This window comes from Physeter macrocephalus, chromosome 3 (assembly GCF_002837175.3).
Source record: "Physeter macrocephalus isolate SW-GA chromosome 3, ASM283717v5, whole genome shotgun sequence".
NCBI classification, from domain to species: domain Eukaryota; kingdom Metazoa; phylum Chordata; class Mammalia; order Artiodactyla; family Physeteridae; genus Physeter; species Physeter macrocephalus.
This window is the reverse complement of record NC_041216.1, coordinates 19,472,647-19,491,886: the sequence shown is the minus strand read 5'-3', so window position 1 is coordinate 19,491,886 and position 19,240 is coordinate 19,472,647. Positions and strand designations below refer to the sequence as shown.

The 19,240-nt window shown below is 49.3% G+C and overlaps 1 protein-coding gene across 1 annotated transcript in view; it reads right to left on the bottom strand.

The window, feature by feature from the left end:
* Nucleotides 1-1,123: 1,123 nt before the first annotated feature.
* The window catches only part of VWA5B1 (von Willebrand factor A domain containing 5B1), a 40,956-nt gene continuing 22,839 nt past the window's right edge, over nucleotides 1,124-19,240 (bottom strand). The window contains 11 exon segments of the mRNA XM_024125740.1: nucleotides 1,124-1,385; nucleotides 1,387-1,604; nucleotides 3,131-3,248; nucleotides 3,929-3,998; nucleotides 4,631-4,705; nucleotides 6,875-6,988; nucleotides 11,482-11,619; nucleotides 12,974-13,288; nucleotides 13,722-13,923; nucleotides 17,726-17,916; nucleotides 18,781-18,964. Of these exon segments, the coding sequence (XP_023981508.1) occupies nucleotides 1,124-1,385; nucleotides 1,387-1,604; nucleotides 3,131-3,248; nucleotides 3,929-3,998; nucleotides 4,631-4,705; nucleotides 6,875-6,988; nucleotides 11,482-11,619; nucleotides 12,974-13,288; nucleotides 13,722-13,923; nucleotides 17,726-17,916; nucleotides 18,781-18,964 (1,887 nt within the window).

Below are 19,240 nucleotides of genomic sequence, written 5' to 3'. Positions count from 1 at the left end.
TGGGACACACCTGTCCCCACATGGTACACATGGTGGGCCTGAGAGAGGGACGTCCCCAGGGGCTCTCTGCTTTGAAGCTTCAAGAGTCTTTCATTTCATTGAATAAATCACGGCTCCCAGTGGAAGCTGCCATCCCCAGATGCACTGCAGCCAAGCAAGGTTCTCTGTTGCAAGAAAAGCCCCTCTGTCTCACAGTGTGCTCTGGCAAGGGAGGGCCCCCACTATCCCAAAATGCAGCTGACACAGGGTGGCTCTCTAGCCCCTCAACACAAGGGGTTGAAAGTGTGTAAAATTACTGAAAGTGTGTAAAATTACTTCAGGTGTCCTCTGGTTTCTCCACTGACTTCTGTGACCATGGCTCTTCTTTGGAGACTGGTTTTGCACAGACTGCGGCTTAATGCTAACACCTTGGCTTGCAGGCTGCCTCCCCTTGTCCTGCCCATCTCCTCTTTTTAGATAGGAAGTCACAAATAGTCTGCAAACCAACACTAAAATATATGAAGGGCTTCCAAGCCAAAATAAAAGTTCCCCGGGTGAGTCTTTTAAAGTGCTGGGAAGGATGGTTCTCCAGGCAGTTTGTAAGTGGGATTTAGGGTCCTGGACTGTCGCCATGGAGACAAGTGCTCGTCCCACAACGCAGCTGGCAGAGGTGGTCTCCCTCTGCCTGGATGCAGGCTTGCGGGTCTGGTTACTTTCAGGCTTTGGGGCCGCTCATCCACCCTTTATTTGAGGGGGGCATTGCCCATGTGATCCGCCTCCAGAGAGAACTGAGGCTTAACCTGTATGCTCTCTCTCCCCACGCCCCAGTGGCAGTAAATTCCACGGCTCTCCGGATGTCCGGGCAGAAAGGAACCTCTGAACGTTCTGGGGTTCTAGTCCAACTCCCTCACCTCACCCACTTATTTCACAGGTGGTGAAACTGAGGCCCAGAAGGGAGGGAGGGGCTGGCCTAAAGTTGCACAGTTAGGTGGTAGCAAAGTTGGCATTGGACTCAGGCCTCCTGGTTGCCAATCCAGGGCTCTTTCTAGCAACCAGTATATTGGCTACAGTTTCAAGAGTCCCCCTACCAGGCGCACGTGGTCTCCTCCCTCTCCGCCACTGCCCCAACCCCCCTTCCCCCCCACTACACATAATTCGGGTTATAGCAGAGCATATTGAACTCCAGGTTCTCATCCCAGTGCCGCAGGAGCACGAACAGCTGGCGGGCGGCAGCCTTCAGCGTGCCCCGCGTGCGGCCCTCGGGCACCTCCTGCTGCTCCAGCCACGAGTTGGCCTTGGCGGCCACCAGCTCCCACTCAACGAAGTAGGAGGCGGAGCTGTGCTCCAGCCACGCCAGCGCCACCACTGTGGCCCGCAGCTTCCCTGTGCGCTCTACCGCAGCCCGGCTTGCCCTCGGCCAGAGGCTCCGGAGAGAAGCTGTCACAGGAGGGGTGCCGAGGTGAGGGGCTGGTGCACGTCTGGGGACTCGGGGGCTGGCGGGAGGTGAGGGACACTCGGTGGCAGGTGAAGGGTGAGGTCCACTTGAGCTTCTCCGTGGGGATGTGGATGGCCTCGCAGAAGGCTTGGTTGAGCAGGAAGCCTCCGGAGGCCAGCTGCAGAGACACCTGTGTATGTGGGGGAGCCCCTCAGTGGGCCTCAAAGTTTTTAGCCCATGGAGCCACAGGCCATGCCCAAGTCTGGGTGCACACAGCCCCCTGGTTCACACCTCCCCCAGCCAGCTCGCCCCACCTACCCGGGGGATTTGCAGGATACCCAGCCCAGCCGAGCACCGCCATGCTTTATCCCCCTGGTACTTCAAGTTGATGACCTTCCAAGCCCAGCTCAACATCCTCACTCCAGACCTGCCTCTTGTCCTGGGCAGATGGGCCCAGCTCGGCCACTGGGACCACCCACTGCCATCCAACAGACTCTGGGCAGCTAACCACCCTCTTCCTCCCTCCATGTCCATCGGTTACCAAGTCCCAACGGGTCCCACTTTCTGAACAGCTCTGCAGTCCACCATCTGCCACTTCATGTTGTCCCTGCCTCTACTTCCCTCCCCTGTCCCCCCACCTTCACTCCATCTTTCCTGCATCCTGAGGGGTCTTTGTAAGGCAGAGGGCTCGTCACTTTTTGGAGGCCACCAGCTCAGTAGTTTCAATTTCCTCCTAGAACAAATCCAAGCTATGATTTCCAAAGCGCTGGTTCGTCCTTGTCTCTTTCCCCTCCACCCATTCTCCAGCCCCCAAGCTCGCTCTCTCACGTGTAAACTGTCAGCTTAACCATGTAACTTCAGCACGTAAACGATGGGCTTAACCATTACATTCTTCCGGAAGTCATGAGTCATTTCCCCCTGACCTCAAGCCTGGAGTAGGTTTCCCCCTCCCTCCCCATCCCCCCCCACCAAACCCAACTGCTCCCATCACAGTACCTAACGATCAGAATTGCCCGGCTTCCTTGGCAGTGCCGTGAGTGCAGGACCATCTTCGCCTAGTTCAAGGTTGTCTCCCAGGGCTAGCGCTGGGCCTGGCTCAACAAATCCTTGCTGAGTGAATACATGCCTCCTGCTCTATTGCCCGGGATATTTGGAAACTCCAAGTGACACTAAGCACTTGGGTGTGCAGGGGCTGCAGCGGGGCAGTGAAGCGCAAACCGTGTCCCTCCTTTCAGCACCTCTTGATCCCCAACCTTGCTGAGCCCCAGATGTGGCAGGACCAGGCTCCCTTGCTCCTCGATTCAGAGACACCCACTCCCGACCCGGGTTTCTCTCCCTGCCCCGCATGCTGGGGCATCTGCAGAGCCACTTGCTAAACACGTTGCTTGTCCCTGGGGTGTTCATTTTACTTGCATGTGAGTCATTCCAAGGCTTATTTTTATGTATTGAAAAACAGACACACAGAGGTGGCGGAGCAGAGTGCAAGATTCCCGTGAATTTTTAAAGCGAAGGTGGCAGATTGCAACGAATTTTCACGGTGCTGGCGCTGGCTTTTAGCAACACTCCTAAACCCCAGATGGAGGACTCGGGCAGACTCCCTCTGCACGGCTGCTAGGTGGGCGGGAAGGTCTAGGTCTTCCTCCCTTGGTGGAGGGGGAGCAGGGGGCAGCCCCTCTGCTGAGTGCGGGCCTGAGGTCTGGGGTCTGGGGCGCTCACAAGCGGGACGTAGTCCAAGCTCTGGCTCCCTGGGGCTGGCTCTGGAGCCTTGGTCAGTAGTTTGCCCAGGAAGCCCTTGGCCGCTCGTGTCAGCAGCCTGGACTTGTTGAGATTCAGCCTGTGTGGGTGGAGCCGGGGGAGAGTGACCACCGCTGCCCCCGTGGTGTCCCTGGTCATCCCCCCTGCCCCCCCGAGCCCACTCAACAGCTTCTGAAAGTCGGGGCTGGAAAGGGATCTGACAGATGACCTCCTCATTTGACAGTGCATTTCCCCGGAGGCACTCAGTCAGTTAGCAGTTGCCCGGGCGAGGGGCGAGGTAGTGTTCTTTTTAGGACCCTCTTTTTTTTTTTTCTTTTTTTTTTTGCGGTACGCGGGTCTCTCCCTGTTGTGGCCTCTCCCGTTGCGGAGCACAGGCGGGCACGAACCCGTGTCCCCTGCATCGGCAGGCGGACGCGCAACCACTGCGCCACCAGGGAAGCCCAGGATCCTCTTTTGATAGCATGTTCTTGTTCAGCCCAGTGGTCAGAGAGTCTCATGCTAGCCCTCTCAGGGGGACTTGGATTTGCAAAGATACTGTGAACCCGTGGGAAGTGAACTTGGGGCGGAGGTGGTTTCAGCAGGGTGATACCTGAAGACAGTGCTATCTCTGGGCAGGGGTCCTTCTTGGCATCCTTCACATTGTTCATTTTTGTGTAAATGTCAGCCTGGGCCTGCCTTTGGCCTTCCAAGCTAGGGACAGTCCTGGGAAAAGGAAAACGGGTGGCGGTAGAGTGAACCCCCAGTGGAAATCCCATGTACCTGGATCCAAAGAGAGTCTCTGAGGCCTTCAAGGAAGAAAGGGTGTTGGTGGTCAGACTGCGCAGGGGACCTGGAGAGCCACAGAATGACAGTTAGGTCTTGACAGATGATCCTGTCCAGCTGTTCACAACCCAGATGGGGAAACAGAGGCCCAGAGAGGGGCAGGGGCTTGCCTACACCCCTAGGGATCTGAGCTAATGATTGGGCTGCAGGGCTGTTTCTGACCCAGTTGGTATGGGGAGGGGAGAAATATGTGGGTCCATGTGTAAAGAGGCAGGCCTCCAAGTTCCCTTGGCTGGTGGCCCCTGGCATCTTCTGGAAGGTTACCTGTGGGGACGGTGCCAATTTCACATCAACCCCCTTCAGCCCCAAGTAGGGACATTGAGTTTCCTCAATGGGCACGTTGCTTGAAGATTCTCGGCAGAGTGAGGTGGTAGGATGGTCCCTCAGCTGGGAATTGGGATGCCTGATTCCTGGCCTAGCTCTGTCACCAACTTGCTGTGTGACCTTGGATAAGTCACTTCACCTCTCTGGGTCTCAGTTCTCTTCCTTTAAAGTGTGGATACTCCTATTTATCGTACATGGAACTGTTTTGAGGAATAAAAGAACCAACAAGGACTTTGTTGGGTTAAAGACACTCTCTTGGCCCAAAGATCTATCACTATTTTAATTAAAGGGAGAGCTGGCAGACTGCCCACTCACCTTCAGGAGTAGCGTACTTCTCGCGGCCCAGGGATGTGTTCTCACTGAAGGGCGCAGTGGGGCTTTCCTCCACATCTACAATAGAGGAAGTCAGTGAGGCCTGAGCTTCCCCAGCCCTCCCCATTACCTCCCATCCTCCCAAGGAGAGTGCTGGTCTGAATTCACAGTACCTGGGGATGGGCTGGGAGAGCAAGGTCAGGGTTCCCATCCCTGCCTGGATGGGCCTTCATCTCCCAAAGATACCACCTGTGCTCCACTGTAAGGGTCGGACATGCCTGGGTTCAAATCCCAACTCTCCCAATGATTAGCTGTGTGACCCCAGGGAAAGTTACTTGCTTTATAAGTTTCAATTGCAAATCGGGGATAATAGTATTGATCTGTGTTGTTGTAAAGATTAAATGAGATAATACACAGATAGTGCTTAGTGCCTGGTCCATGACAAGTGCTCGATAAAGCCGCAAGCTACAGACCCAGCAGGGAAGCAGGAGCAGGTCAGAGGCCTGAGCATGGTGTTTGGAGGTGGGCGGAAAGGTGGGTTCACGCCAGCTCTCCAGGAGGCATCAGAACATGGCATTGACAAGTCAGAGGGCTCTGAGCCTCAGTTTCCCCATCTGTAAAATGGGGATAATACTTGCACATCGTTTGTTCAAAATATGTAATCAGGATGATTATTCTTATGACTATTATAATATTTCAATGGCTGGAGAGTGACGGGCATATATACTATACAGGAATGATCCAAATCATGGAAAAAGCTTGGTGCACAGATTTGTTCTGCAAAGCCTCTGTCTCCCTTATGACACCGTTAGTAGCTTTGTGAGGGCAAGAAGCTCTGATTATCATTGGGTGCTCGGGGGGCAGCACAAGAGTGAACCAGTGACTGAATGAATGAGGCAACCAGCAGGCAGAGAGCATGGTGGTTAATTAACCCCATGGACTCTGGAGCCAGACACGGCTTGTTCAAATCTCGGTTCTATTGTGCATCTGTGGTGTGACCTTGTGTAAGTCAATTAATCTCTCTGAGCCTCGGTTTCCTCATCTCTTAATGTGGAAAATAAAAGAAACCCTCTCAGATGGGTGTGAGGAGTCACGGATAATTAAAGCAGTGCCCAGCACATAGAAAACCCTCGGTGAGTGTTAGCCATTGTCATCCTTGGGGAGGGGAAGGGCTTGGGATAGACTAAGGGTTTAGAAGTCCTACACACTGTGTGTGAGTCAGAGGACAATTCAAAAGAAGGGATTTGTGATTTTGATGGAAGCCATGGGCCACCAATTGCTGAGCTACAGAGAAAGGAAAGGGTAGACCAGAAGTTTCCTCTAGACTGGTAACCCAGCTTGACTCAGGGGTAGAGCAGGTTCCCCTTGGTTTTGGAGGCTCTGAGGGACCAAGGAGCTGGCAGAACTCCTTAATTCTGAAGAGATCCTCCTTGGGATTTTCACCTCCTTACAAACTGTTCCTTTTTTAACCCATCAAAGTCTGTGAGCACTTTCTAATCCCTCAGGCAAAACATTGTTATGATCTGGGGGTCGGGGCTAGTGGCCAGGTGGGACCTCTGATGTCCTTCCCATGCACAGAAGAAGGCAGGAGATGCTCAATGTACACGTGAGGACACGTAGGAAGGGGTTAGGACTAGTGCAGCAGTTAGGCTGTCTTTAGTGGGACAAAAAGACACACAGACATCCAAGACACAGAGGATTAAGGCAATCCTGTGAATTAGTGCAAGGTCACCAAATGGTCAAATCATGGATCTTCAAGGACCCAAGCTGCAGGCACAATGAAATCAGGTGAAGGTGGAAAGGATGCTTTTGGGAATCCTGGAAGAAGCAGAAGGTGGGATGGAACCGCCTCTTTGCTTTTTCCTTTATTAGGTTTCCTGGCATTCAGTGCCTGGGAGGACTCAGAGGTTGGAGGCGGAAAACAGCCCCTGGGGTTGGTGGACCTTGAAAAGGGAGAGGTGGGGGATGGTGTGGGCACGTGGGCAGGGAGGCCAGGCTGCTCTCTGGCTCCCGGTGGCTCTCTCAGCAAAGCTGTGTAAACGACGCATGCCTGGGCCATGCTGAGCCCCCCTGCCCTTCTCAGGCCTCAGAGAATCCAGGAAACCTGGCCTTGCTCTCGCCCCATAAGGCCCAGAGTGAAGACTCAGAGAGAGTCCTTTGGGGCCTCGGCCATGAGGGTGCGGTGGCTCAGGGGCCCAGGCTTCAGAGTACACCAGAGGCAGCTCTTACTTAGGCTCTGAAATTTGCCATCTCCTGCAGCCGAGTCTTCCCCAAGCATCGTCTGGGACCGCCCGAAACCAGCAGAAGTGCCCCTCGACTGTCGGGTCAGCACCCGAGAGCTGACCATCCGCAACACAGCACCTTCGTGAGGACAAGGAGAAGGGGTCAGATGGGTACAACTGTGCCAGTCTTTTGCCTCTTCCCCAAGGCTGGCGGGAATGATTCTGGCTTCACCCTGTCAATTATCTAAAGGCAGGGAGGCATTGCAGAAGGTAAGACCGTGAGCTCTGAGCCAGAATGACCTGGGTTTGAACCCCAGCCCCGTCTCTGACTTAACTGGATGGGGTACTGACCACTCTGAGTCTCTTAGTTTCTTTACCTGGAAAATGGGGAGAATAATACTTACCTTGCCAGGTAAACTCTATTGCTGAGATAATGTTCAGAAAGCACCAATGTTTTCTAGTTAGTTAAAAGGCTGGTTTTCTCAGAAACACCCCATTTCCCTTCTCTCTCAGTTTGCTGTCTCAGAAACTGAAGTCCCAGTTTCCTCTCCCACAGGGCGGGGCCCTGCGTCCCAGAGCATCACTATCAGGGTTTGAAGATGGAGCTACAGCACCCAACAGTGTGTTTTGGGAAACTCCATTCTCGGAGAACACTAGTTTGGAAGTTGTTCCTTAAAAAATGAAGAGTTCCATTGGAAAATAAGTCTTGAAGAAGCTTCATACCGTAGTCCATTCTCTGAGCCTCTTGATGTATACTAACACCCTAAAGGCTCTGAGAAGTCCTGCAGTAAAGAAAGCTTTTAAGTTTTATTTAATCCAGCCATTCAGAAGTGTTTTTTCCTAATCCGGTATTTCCTATTTTTGTGCTGAATGGCCATTAGCAAGACACGGAACCAGGGTTCTAGTTTCCTGGAACACACTTTGGGAAGTGCTGATCCAAATCTTAGGGGGCTGTGGGACTTGTGCTGAATGGCCATTAACAAGACACGGAACCAGGGTTCTAGTTTCCTGGAACACACTTTGGGAAGTGCTGATCCAAATCTTAGGGAGCTGTGGGACTTGGGTTAAGATATGTGCCTGGTCCTTAAAACTCCCAGACTGTGGCTACAGAAGCTAAAAAAAAAATGGTCAGAGATGAGTGGGAGGGGGTGACATCATTCAGGGTGACAGTGCCCAGTGGGTGAGAAGACCCAGTGGAGTGACAGCCTGGGCTGCTGGCCAGAACCTGAAACCAGAGGAACTGAGGCAGAGAGGGAGGGAGGGAGTGGGTCGTTGAATATTTTCGTACCAGATTTTTAAAAAGCAGGGTGGGGGGAGGGCAGAGGAATCAGAAAAGGCATATTTTGCTTCCAAACACAATTATTTCAGGAGGTCTGCTTTAAAAAGAAAAAAGAAAAAGCTGCTGCAAAGAACAGAAAATGTATTGATAATTCAGGAAAGAAAAAGTACATATAGTCCATAAACATACGAAAACTTTTCAACAAAGAAGCTAAAGAAATTCCCCGAAGATACTTTTCTCCCCTCTCAGTTTAGTAGGTTTAGAAAGATAAACAATTTTCAGTGGTGGTGAGGGTAGAAAACCTCCCTCATGATAACCTTTGGGGGCAGGGTCAGTTTGATAACATACATCACAATAATATAAAATGGGCCAAACTCTTTGATACGCAATCTTAGTTCTGAATGTCAGCCCTGAAGAGATTACCAGACAGGTGCACAGAGATGTTCTTTGCAGCACAATTTACAATAATCAAAAGGGGAATAAACTAAAGGTCTAATAATAGGGGGCTACATTCTGATAAACCTTAAGAGGCGGTGGAGGGACATCCCTGGTGGTCCAGTGGTAAAGAATCCTCCTTCCAATGCAGGGGATGTGGGTTCGATCCCTGGTTGGGGAACTAAGATCCCACATGCCGCGGGGCACAACTACTGAGCCCGTGCGCCTCGGCTAGAGAGCCCGCCTGCCGCAAACTACAGAGCCCATGCGCTCTGGAGCCTGCGCACCACAACTAGAGAGAAGCCTGCACGCCACAACAAAGAGCCCGCGTGGCTGCAACTAAGACCTGATGCAGCCAAGAATAATAAATAAATAAATAAATTAATTAATTAATTAATTAAACATTAAAAAAATAAGAGGCAGTGGAGAGAAGTAGGAGGGAGCACAGACTCTGAAACCAGGCTACTGGGAGTCAAAGCCTGACTCTGCCCGTCACTGCTGTGTGACCGTGGGCAAGTTACTTACCCCCTCTGCCTCTGCTTCCCCACCTGTAAAATGGGGGAAACAGTATCTTCTTTGCCGAGCTGTTTTGAGGATTAAATGATTTAATGTATATAAAGGACTTTGGAACACTGTCTAACTGCCCGTTATGATGATGCTCGCTCCCTGCAGTGGGGTACCTGCTGCTATTAAAATGAAAAGACGGAAAGATATTTCCCACACCCAGAGTTTGTAAGATATAGCACATATTGGTATGATCCAATTTATGCAAAATGATCTGTCTTTTGATTTCTCTACATGTAGACACCTGTAGGAAGAAGTCTGGCAGGATGGTCACACCAAGGGATTAATTAGTACTCATTTCTGGATGACTGTCAGTCCCAGTCACTTTGGTTTATTTTATGTCTTTCTATATTTAATTTTAATTTTTGTTTATTTTTTTAATTGAAGTATAGTTGAGTTACAATAGTGTGTCAGTTTCAGGTATACAGCAAAGTGATTCAGATTTATATATATATATATATATATATATATATGTATGTATATACACATACCCATGTATATATTCTTTTTCAGATTCTTTTCCCTTATAGGTTATTACAAAATGTTGAGTAGAGTTCCCTGTGCTATACAGTAGGTCCTTCTTGGTTACCTGTTTTATATATGTGTGTATATGTTGATCCCAAACTCCTAATTTATCTCTCTCCCCCTTTCCCCTTTGGTAACCATAAGTTTCTTTTCTATGTCTGTGGGTCTATTTCTGTTTTGTAAATAAGTTCATTTGTATCTTTTTTTTAAGATTCTACATATAAGTGATATCATATGATATTTGTCTTTCTCTGGCTTATTTCACTTCGTATGATAATCTCGAGGTCCATCCACATCTTTCTATATTTTAGAATTTTCTACAGTGAGCACACATGCCGCGGGGCACAACTACTGAGCCCGTGCGCCTCGGCTAGAGAGCCCGCCTGCCGCAAACTACAGAGCCCATGCGCTCTGGAGCCTGCGCACCACAACTAGAGAGAAGCCTGCACGCCACAACAAAGAGCCCGCGTGGCTGCAACTAAGACCTGATGCAGCCAAGAATAATAAATAAATAAATAAATTAATTAATTAATTAATTAAACATTAAAAAAATAAGAGGCAGTGGAGAGAAGTAGGAGGGAGCACAGACTCTGAAACCAGGCTACTGGGAGTCAAAGCCTGACTCTGCCCGTCACTGCTGTGTGACCGTGGGCAAGTTACTTACCCCCTCTGCCTCTGCTTCCCCACCTGTAAAATGGGGGAAACAGTATCTTCTTTGCCGAGCTGTTTTGAGGATTAAATGATTTAATGTATATAAAGGACTTTGGAACACTGTCTAACTGCCCGTTATGATGATGCTCGCTCCCTGCAGTGGGGTACCTGCTGCTATTAAAATGAAAAGACGGAAAGATATTTCCCACACCCAGAGTTTGTAAGATATAGCACATATTGGTATGATCCAATTTATGCAAAATGATCTGTCTTTTGATTTCTCTACATGTAGACACCTGTAGGAAGAAGTCTGGCAGGATGGTCACACCAAGGGATTAATTAGTACTCATTTCTGGATGACTGTCAGTCCCAGTCACTTTGGTTTATTTTATGTCTTTCTATATTTAATTTTAATTTTTGTTTATTTTTTTAATTGAAGTATAGTTGAGTTACAATAGTGTGTCAGTTTCAGGTATACAGCAAAGTGATTCAGATTTATATATATATATATATATATATATGTATGTATATACACATACCCATGTATATATTCTTTTTCAGATTCTTTTCCCTTATAGGTTATTACAAAATGTTGAGTAGAGTTCCCTGTGCTATACAGTAGGTCCTTCTTGGTTACCTGTTTTATATATGTGTGTATATGTTGATCCCAAACTCCTAATTTATCTCTCTCCCCCTTTCCCCTTTGGTAACCATAAGTTTCTTTTCTATGTCTGTGGGTCTATTTCTGTTTTGTAAATAAGTTCATTTGTATCTTTTTTTTAAGATTCTACATATAAGTGATATCATATGATATTTGTCTTTCTCTGGCTTATTTCACTTCGTATGATAATCTCGAGGTCCATCCACATCTTTCTATATTTTAGAATTTTCTACAGTGAGCACATACCAATTGGAAAAATACAATCAAGTCATATTCATTTAGTGGGAAAAGGGGAGTGAGATGGTTTCACAGCCCTCTGTAGAGTAGTGGGATGGGGGTTCATGTGCCCCCTACCTCCTGGCGGCCAAACCATCTGCTGGGGGGCCTTTTAGCTTCAAGGCCCTTCCCTGAACCCCTCCCCACCAGTCTAGGCTCCTTTGTATCCCAGTCCCCCTCCTCTGGCCCGCTTGGGAGTCGCTTGGCCCTCAGAAGAGCCCTGGCCGTGCACCTGCCTTACCAGAGTTGGGGTATCCCACGACGGTGGGCAGGTAACGGCTCTTGCTTCTGTCCACAGGCACGAAGGCTGTGTACTTGCTGATGACACTGCAGGCCTTGCTGGTGTGCACGGCGTTCACTTGGTAGCGGCGGCTGGACCCTGCAGAGGGAGAAGGGGGGGTCACTGTGTGGAGTCGAAAAGTCCTCCCTGACATGGAAGCTCTGGAAGCTAAAAGGAGGGCTAGATCCATGGTCCCATCTTTGGAATTAAATAAGCCCTTAAAATTAAGGAGCTACCAACTTGCTATTAAGGTCATTTAAAAGAAACCCTCAAGATTATTAAAACCTCCACCATCACTTCATAAAATAAGGATATTTTAATGTAAAAGAGGTAAGACATCTAATAAAAAAATGACAGTAACTTTCCTTAAATAACTTTAGTGTTATTAAAAAAAAAAACCAAATCTCTGTGTTGTCAGTATCTTCTATTTTCATTTTGCAGCTCTCTGATGAGAATCTTGCTGTAGGATTTCACAGGTCCCCTGGCTGTGTGGGGACCATTGGTCTGGCCCATTGGGACAACCTTGCAGAGACAAACCAGAGAGGGAGAGTGGTGAGCATAGGGTCACACAGCAAGTTAGGAATGGACCTGAGATCAGGACTCAGGATGGTCCCCAAAGCCCAGGCTCTTCCTACTGAGCAGGTGAGCAGTCTCCTTGGCATGAAGGATGGACAAATGTCCTGTAAACTGTAAGGTAAAGTGCTCATGGGAAGAAAAAAAAAATAACATTTACAAAAATACAAATAATATAAAATATAAACCATGTAGTGTTGTTATATAAATAAAGCATAAACTATAACAAATAACAGAAATATTCTCTATATCTCTATTTATCTGTTCTCCAGGTGTGTTCCATCAAGATCCCAGGGATCACTGTCTTGAAAGTTTGTCCCAATTCCTGAACTAGATTAGTCTCCCCACCATCCCTGTTATACAATTTCTTGGATCCCTGTGTTCCTTCTTAATAGCATTAGGACAAACGCACTCGATTAATTGTGTGCCTTTGATTAATGTCGGCTGGCTTCCCTGCTAATCTGTGTCAAGCACTCATAAGTAAGGACGGGGATGGTGGTGGCCACTGCACTGCTCAGCCCTGAGCCTGGCCCCCAGCTGATCCGTACTCAGTAAATGGCCTTGACTGGTTACTGGGTGGACCGATGAGATCTAGGGGTTCTGTGGGAAGATAGGTGTGGTCCCAGAGGAGCAAGGCAGGTGGAATAGGGCGATCCCCACGGTTCTGTCTTGGGAGCCCTACAGGGGCGCTGCAGGGAGATGCCCTGAGAAGTGAGGAGGAGTGCAGCGATGGGGGCGAGGAGACGGAGCACTGGGCGGTGGCAGGGCAGTGGGGAGAAGGAAGGGGGTGGAGCCAGGGGAGGAGGGCAGTCCCTGGGGGAGAGGCAGGGGAGGGGCATGGGGCGGGGCTGCGAGGAGCGGGCGGGCCCGCGGCCCTCACCTTGCTCGATCTCTCCCTTGCTCCCCGCCAGCTGCTCGAAGTCGCAGATGATGGCGCGGGCTGCCAGGTGGTGGAAGGTCTCGCTCCACAGGTCGGGCTCGCGCGCGCCGCCCCTCTTGGGGCCGGGAGGCCCCAGCTCAAAGCTCACCTCCCACTGCAAAGGCTGGCTGTCGCGCAGGCCCTTGACCACGGCCCTGCCCAGCACGGGTCCTGGGGTGGCGGGCCTGCGGGGACTGGCCTGCTCCTTGGACTCGGCTAGGGGCTCCCAGTCCGAGGACGTCTCGGTCTCCAAGGCGGAGGGGTGATGGGACAGCTCTGGGGGCGGAGGGACAAGCGGGCTGTGATCTGAGCTGCAGGACAAGGGGTCCATTCCCAGGCGACATCATCCCTCCCCAGGATGCAGACACCCCTAAGCAAGGACAGTCCCCCTCCCCCCTCCCGCCCCCAGGGAACACACAACTCTTTCCTTAGGAGAGCAGGGGTGGCACTGGCTTGTCCACAAGAGTACGGCAGACCCACCTCTCAGGAAGCCAGTACCTGAGGGGGCCAGATAGAGTGGCGGGTCACTCCACAGCTAGGACAGCTAGGAGCCTCACAGGCAGCCCAAGGGCCAGGGTGATTGGGAGAGAGGGATTGGTGAGGTCCTCCGGGAGGGATGGGCCACGGCAGATGCCCCCCTCCCGGGCTGGGCTACAGCCTAGGATTCCTCCCTGTCCCCAGTCAGGTCTTGGACCCTGTGGGCACTTACCCAGGTCCCCAGGGCTGCAGCTGTCTGAGGCAGGCTTCAGGCCAGACCCAAGATCCAGCTCTTTCATGGGGCTCCAAGCCTGGGTGTCCTGGCCAGAGGGCAGGAAGGGCTGGCAGCCTTGGGGCAGCAGAGAGGGCCTGCGGGCCCCTGGACGCCAGAGTCTGGGGCCCCGGCTCAGGTCCGCGCCACTGTTCAGCAAGGGCTAAGAATGCAAGAGGAAGGGGAGGTGGCTGAGCTCCTGGTGGCTGGCCCCCTTCCCTCCACTCCCAGCCACAACTCTTTCCCTGGCTACCCCAGCTCCTCCTGGGGGACTGCCCCTGTAGTATCCAAGGACACATGACCTGCTCTCCATTACCCATGAGAAACATCAACACAAATAATCCCAAACCATGGATAAAGTCCAAACCAGGAAAACCGTGGAAAATCACATACCATGGATAATATTCTAAACCCACCTTTTTTGTTTTTGGCCATAAAGTTGAAAACTCTGCGTGTGTTTGTGGTTAAAATTATCAGCCTTTTCCCTTATGTCTTCTCATTTGTCATGCTTAAAAAGTCTTTCCTACTAAAAAAAATGCTAGAATTTTTGTGATTCTATTTTTGTTTGTTTAAATCTTTGATTCACAAAAAAATTTATTTTGATGTAAGGAAATAGAAAACAGCCTTTTCTTTGATTTTATGAAGAGTACAGACGTCATCACCATTTACTGAATACAGTTCATTCATTGAGTCCCTACGGCTTATCAGTTCTCTACCTCTATCCTGACAAAGCTCTCATGTATATTTGGTTTTATTTCTGGACTTCCTGTTCTGTTTTGTGGATTTAATCTGTTTAGTGCTAGTACAAAACACTTCAGAAGGCAAGGAATAAACTGGGAAATATATTTGCAACACGCATGACAAAGATCATTTTCAAGAAAATGCTCTTATAAATCACTGGGGTGGAGGAGAAGGGAGATAAACTCAATAGAATAATGGGTTAAGGGCATCTGCAGGCAGTTCATAGGAAGAGGATTCTATAAGCCCATGAAAAAATGCTCAGTCTCATGAGCATTGCTCTAAATTGAAATAAGTTATGATTTTTTTAATCTTCTGGATTAGCAAATATTTAAATGTTTGATAACAACCAGAGTTGTCAACAAGGAGACAGTTTCTCATGGACTGTTGGTGGGACTCTGCACTGAAGCACACTTGTAAAAGAATGATTTAGCAGTGTGCTATCTCTCAACAAGATGCACAATCTCCTTTGACCCAGCGATTCCACTTTTAGGAATTTAATTCTTTGGTAATACACAAGGATGCAAATATCCGTGTGCCCCTATTGTATATTTATTACGGTACTGTTTGTAAAAGTGAAAATCTGGAAACTGTCTAAATGTCCATCGCTAGGGGTTGGTAAATACGTTATGGTACATCCATGCAATGGAACACCATACAACAGTGAAATGAAAGAGGTGGATATTTTCCAAACCAATAGGGGAAGATGTCCAATATAAAGTTTATTTCAAAAAAGTAAATTGCAACTGTTCTATATTTTGATTGTGGAGAGAGTTACATGACTACATGCATTTGTCAAAACACATAGAGCTGTTCACTGAAAAGAATAATGTTACTGCGTATAAAAAGTGAATTTAAAAGACATTTAAAAAGTAAACTGGAGAGCAGTTTGTATATGTGATTGTTCAAAAACATATATGTGTGTTTTTTAGCGTGTGTAATATTTCTGGAAGGAAACACCCAAAACCAAGTGGGTCAGGGCACAGGGGAGGGGGACTTTTGTTTTTACTTTATATTCAACTGAACAGTTCCAGAGTTTTTCTATTGAAAACCCTGAGTACGTATTACTTTTGTAATTAAAGAATATTAAATTAGTTAAAAATAAATTTTGCGCCTCTGGGAACACATACATCTGCCTGGAAGGAGGAGGGGATGGGGGCGGGCAAAGGCACTTATTAGGTGTAACAGAGAGAGAAAGTGCCTCTCAGTTTTTAGGCTAACAGTTAACCATGGGGTCTTTTTCATCTCTATCAAATATTTACTGGAAAGAGGACTGTGCCTCCCCATTAGATGGGGTCTCCTTGGGGCAGGGGCTAGATTCATCCTTCCTGTTTCCTCTGGGCCTGAGGTCTTGGGGATGGTACAAGGGTGTGGGAGATGAAAGGGACTGCTCCCTCTTAGGACGGCCTCAGTGGGAACTGGTACCCAGCCAAGGCTGCTGGGTCCCAGGGCATCCCTAACCTCTTTACCACAACGGAGACTGGGACTCCCCCTACCCGTACCCCACCATCACCAGCACACTGAGAAACAGAAGCTGCTACAGTTTCCATAACAACAAGTTAGTCTAAGATACAGCCCCCTTCACCCAGCCATAGGCTGCAGGGAGTGTATATGTGTGTGTGTGTGTGTGTGTGTGTGTGTGTGTGTGTGTGCAAATACATTCACACAAGTGTATTGGAGATAGATTGTGGAAGAAGCCAAGCAGGGAATGGGGAGAGATGAACAAAGATGGGCCAGAAGTGAGGAGGAGAGCTGCCAAGCTGCCCAGAGCTCTCACCAAGTAGAGTTGAATTTAAAGGACACCTACTGTGTGCCAGGTGCTGGGCTCCCAAGTTAGATGGAGAGAGTGTATGTGTGTGTGTGTGTGTGTGTGTGTGTGTGTGTGTGTGCATGCAAATACATTCACACAAGTGTATTGGAGATAGATTGTGGAAGAAGCCAAGCAGGGAATGGGGAGAGATGAACAAAGATGGGCCAGAAGTGAGGAGGAGAGCTGCCAAGCTGCCCAGAGCTCTCACCAAGTAGAGTTGAATTTAAAGGACACCTACTGTGTGCCAGGTGCTGGGCTCCCAGTAAACATCTGTTGATGACTGTTAGCTCAATCATCTGACAAGCTATTCTCGTCATGTCATAGATGAAGAAATCGGGGGCTCAGAGAGGTTAAGCAACATGCCAGAGGAGCAGAGTCTGCCTGACTCCAAGGTCAGTCTCTTCCAACTGCATCGAGTGGTTCCTGGCTAAGCACAGAGAAGAGCCTTCAGGGGCAAGGTGGCAGTGTCCCCGCCGTTGGGGAGCATAGGGGACTTATGTGTATTCGGAGGTGGGGAGGGATGGGGGTTATGGGTGGGAATGGGAGAGCGAAAGGCTACTTTTATGGAACCACAGACTCACAATGACAACGCTACATAAAGCCCATTCTTAAGAAAATGGGATAAGGCATACAGATAATAGCAAATACCAATTTGGTTTAGGACAGTGATTCTCAACCTGGTGATTTTGCACCCCTCCCCTGGGGACATTTGGCAGTGTCTGCAGACATTTTTGGCTGTCCTGACTGGGGATGGTATTGTTCCTGGAATCCAGTGGAGAGAGGCCAGGGAGGCTGCCCAGCATTCCACAGTGCACAGGACAGCCTCCACAGCAAAGAATTCCAGTGTCGATAATGTGGGAGCTGAGAAACCCTGGTCTGGCCGGACACTGGATGACTGGTCCTGCCGTGCTTCTAACTCTGAGATGATCTCTGCCCTGGGTGAATGTACAGCCTTGGGATTTTCAGAAGGTGCAGAAGGTGACAGAGAGGGGAAAGGAAGGGCTTTTCAGGAAGAAGGTCCTTTGCTGCAATCCCCTGGCTGGCTGTGTGACCCTGGGTAAGTCACTTTACCTCTCTGACCCTCCATTTCCACATCTGTACGGAGTGGGGGTAGCTGGCCCCCACATTCCCTCCTTTCCAAGGGGTGCTGTAAAATCAAATGAGAGTGTAGATGGGGGTGCTCCTTGCCAACTGGGAAGTTCTATGAGCAGAGAATGGGTGATGTCATTGACCAATGGGTATCATTATTAGGAAGTTGTCATTGGAGGTCAGGCAAGGGAAGATCCAGAAAAAGGAGGAAGAAGTGACTCACTTCACTGTAAATTGTGGTCAAGCTCCCTCCTTATGGCTGAAGCAGGAGACAGAGCTCTTCGCCGTCCATGGCCACCCCCAACTCCAATATGCCCTACTTGGGTACCTGCAAATCAATCTGCCACCGCGGAGCATCCAGGCTGGTCTGCTTGGTGAGTTCCTGCAGCTTGGTTTTCCTCAGTGAGTATCTCCTGGCAGCTGTTGTGGGGTCGCTGGCCGTGAGGGCCCTTGGAGAGGGCTTGTGGTTGGTGATCTGGTTGGTGCTGTATGCCCGCCGTCGCTGGGAGAAGTCTACACCTAGGCAGGAGTGGTAACAGGGAAGCCATCAGGGTGCAGGACAGTGGGGAAAGAGAGAGGGGCTTGCATACCCCTTTCTTGCTTGGAAACTTCTTGAGTTTTCCACTGCTTACCTATTGAAATATGTGCAGATGCCTCACCTCACCTGTCATTCAAAACCTTGCCTAACGGAGCTCTAATCTATCCACCCAGCTACTCTCCTTTCTGCTCATTTTTCAAGGTATTATGTGCTCCAAATATACCAGCTGTGTATGCGTTTTGTAGGTATGACACCTCCACATCTTTGCTCAGGCAGTTTCTGCTGCCTGGAATCTCCTCTCCCTTCCCACTTCTAAGAACCAGTGCCCTCATTATGTCTTTGTTAATATCCTCTCCCAGATGTTCCTTTCCCTGGGATCCTTACAGTTTGTTAAACTTTCTTGTGGTCCATGTCATTCTGCTTTCTAAGAGAGGTAAGGCCAGTTGTATCCCTCTCACTAGATGGAGAACTTCTGAGGGACAGGTGCCATGTTTGAGTCATCTTTGCTTCCCACACTGCGCTCAGTACCTAGCCTTAGTAGGTCATCAGTAATTACGCTCTGAATGGAAACTAAAACCATAAAGAGGTTTTGGAGGAAGACAGGTCTCAACTCTTTATCTGTACTCTACCTCTTTCAAGTTCCATGAGCTTAGTCACGTTGCTAAAATTCTCCAAGTTTCAGTTTCCTCATCTGTAAAGTTGGTATTATAGTACCCACCTCCACAGCTGCTAACCGTTCAGTGAGATTGTAAAAAGTGCTTAACACATAATAAGCGCTCAGTAAAAATGTAGCAATCATGGCCTCCCTGGAGAAGGGAGTGAAGCGCAAAGAGCAACTGACTGACCAGGATTGGTGGCGGAGTGTCCGCGGGACAGCTGGGCATCTTTGGCCTGCCTCAGGTTGAAGGGTGTCCCCAAGCTCTTGGCACAGTCTCCACTGTCTGGGCTAGGCCCCTCATCCTGGGAGTGGTAGAAGACAGAGCTGCCGGACTCCTGAGAGTGTAGCGTGCTGTATCGTCTTCTCTTGTCCTGGAGGGAGGGAGAGAAAAGAGGGTTTAGAGTGAGGCTGGATGTCAGGAAGGACATCCAAAGGGCAGCAAGGGGTGTGAGAGGAGATGGTGGAGGTTCTACCTTTGAAGAACCGAAATAATAAGAAAATTTTTGCTTGCTTGGGGAATTTAGGCAGACTTCTGCCTAAATTTAAGAGATGGTGAATGGAGGTGGTTTTTCATATCACATATGTTGTTTATATTTTAAATTATATTCTTTATTAAATGTTAAAAAAAGTGTAATTCTAAATGCTAC